General features: G+C 47.3%; 3 protein-coding genes across 3 annotated transcripts; 2 read left to right on the top strand and 1 right to left on the bottom strand.

Moving 5' to 3' along the window:
* Positions 1 to 228: 228 nt before the first annotated feature.
* On the top strand, positions 229 to 576 carry Tsp_13290a (protein Vpy; the record flags this gene model as incomplete). The annotated part of the gene is made up of 1 exon (XM_003369868.1): positions 229 to 576. A coding segment is annotated over one exon (348 nt), but the record flags the coding sequence as incomplete, so codon positions are not given.
* Positions 577 to 1,055: 479 nt separating this feature from the next.
* Positions 1,056 to 1,501, bottom strand: Tsp_13289 (putative NADH-quinone oxidoreductase subunit I). Its single transcript, XM_003369867.1, has 3 exons — positions 1,459 to 1,501; positions 1,195 to 1,424; positions 1,056 to 1,163 (listed from the first exon to the last, which is right to left on the bottom strand). The coding sequence occupies exons 1-3, from the start codon at positions 1,499 to 1,501 to the stop codon at positions 1,056 to 1,058; spliced, it is 381 nt and encodes a 126-aa protein (XP_003369915.1).
* A 126-nt stretch (positions 1,502 to 1,627) lies between these two features.
* Tsp_13288a (hypothetical protein) lies at positions 1,628 to 1,872 on the top strand (the record flags this gene model as incomplete). Its single annotated transcript, XM_003369866.1, has 1 exon — positions 1,628 to 1,872. A coding segment is annotated over exon 1 (245 nt), but the record flags the coding sequence as incomplete, so codon positions are not given.
* Between the last annotated feature and the right edge of the window lie 5 nt (positions 1,873 to 1,877).

Genomic DNA, 1,877 nt, shown 5'->3' with positions numbered 1-1,877 from the left:
CATTATCAAGAATAATATCCGGAATGACCTTTTGAAGTATTGTGATCGCATGACGTTCCGATATATGCATTCTTTCCCCGCAAGTCCTTGTCTAGCCTCTGAAAACAGGTGGAGAGTGGTTTCCAAGAACATGCTAGCTCATCCTCATCTCTCCGGCAATAAGATTCCATCAAAATGTGGTATGAATGCTGACATCAGTATAGTCCAAGATATTTGAAACAATTTCAGGTGCAGCGACAATGCCAATATGTAAGCATTGAGCTCGTAAAGTGTGCAAGTATGCATGCAATCAAAAGCATTATGTACGGGGTAATGTCATCTCCTCATATGCATACTCTTCAAACAGGGTCTGGACTATCCTGGATATCAATGGCACGGGAGAAGGCGAAGCAGCCTTTCGATATTCAAGGCCGCCGCCGCAGAGCAGCATCATTTCTAGCAAGCCTTGGATACGGACTGCATCCAGAGAGAGCTCATCAAGAATCGAATCCGTTGGTTCTTGAACTGTTCATCAGTACATCCTTGAACGATCCCCCTGGATGGGTGGCTACTGGGAGCGCCTGGTCTGCTCAATGAAGTAGTCACTGAGAAAGGTTTTAGGAAGAGATATGCTCGACGAGGAGGAGCTGCAGACGCCGCTTTGTTAAGTTGAAGCGACCATTGACAATCCTTGAAGAAGACAGAGTTTCCCAGCCGCTGAGTCTTTTTTCAGCTGCTCACCGGCATAGATTACGCTGACCTTCCGGCGACTGAAGACCGCGATCCGGATTGGCGGCCTTCAAGGACCAACAGTTTGCAGTAGACGGTCAGATGGAGATATCGACAGCAGTTGATAACCAAGTGGTGGCGTAAGTGAAGATCCAGCTATCTCACCACTCTGCTCTCTCGACGAAAGTGGGGAGGTACGCAAGTCAGCCCATAGACTGATGTTCTAGTACTGATCCTCGAAGACAACCTTCCCCAGACGCGTTGCCTGATCAGAGTGATTTCCCAACTGCTCCCTGGTCGTGACGGGGTGGTCAGAGCCTTGCAGATTCTGACTTCCAAGGAAGAAGTCACCAGGCTGGTCGCCAAGCTGGTGGTGTTGGAGCCAGCCAGCGTAGCCAATGGGGAAGAAGATTCCTCATCGCGGGGGAAGATTGTTGACAACAAAACTTGATCGCCTGAGCATCAGTGGACTGTATTATTCTTCACGCGGGAGGTCAATCTCATTTGATTGTCTGACGGCTGATTAGCCCCGTTCGTTTCCGAACGAGAAGAGAGGGAACAAAGCGGTAACGGGTAGACTTTATTAAAGATTTGACAACAAGCAACAGTGTCAACATTACTAGAGAATTCTACGAGAGTCAGAATACCGAAATAACGCCAACCAAAACTAGCACGTTTAGAGTGACAAGATGATACACACACGCACGCAACACAAGCTATATATATATATTTCCTATTACGTCATCTAACGTAGACCGCTACCGTAATCATGAACGCAGGTGCTAATTCGCATGAGTCCAGGAGCGACAAATAATTTCCACCAAGGATATTTCCGACGGAACAGTGGAGATACTGTAGCACTTTGAACCTGTATATCATAGTACTGTAGTGCCAGAGAGTTATTGGTAATGCTGTGAGTATGAGCGCGAAAAATAAAGCTTTTTTACCCCCGTTGCTTGCGTCTTGTATTTGTTCGGCACTCTCAAAACTTGAGTCGACCCTAGATTCAAAATGTACAGTCCACTATGAATTATCAGAAGAGTTCACGGCCCGCATTGCAGTGAACACATTTACTTCTGTATCAGTTCTGGCCATATGGCTCGCTTGGTTCCAGATCCGGCTGAAAAAAGAGGCGGGACTTGATCTCCTCACGGCACCGGCACTGTGCA

Source organism: Trichinella spiralis, assembly GCF_000181795.1.
Source record: "Trichinella spiralis strain ISS 195 chromosome Unknown Scfld1363, whole genome shotgun sequence".
NCBI classification, from domain to species: Eukaryota; Metazoa; Nematoda; class Enoplea; order Trichinellida; family Trichinellidae; genus Trichinella; species Trichinella spiralis.
The sequence above is the reverse complement of the archived record's forward strand: the minus strand, read 5'-3'. Positions and strand labels throughout refer to the sequence as shown.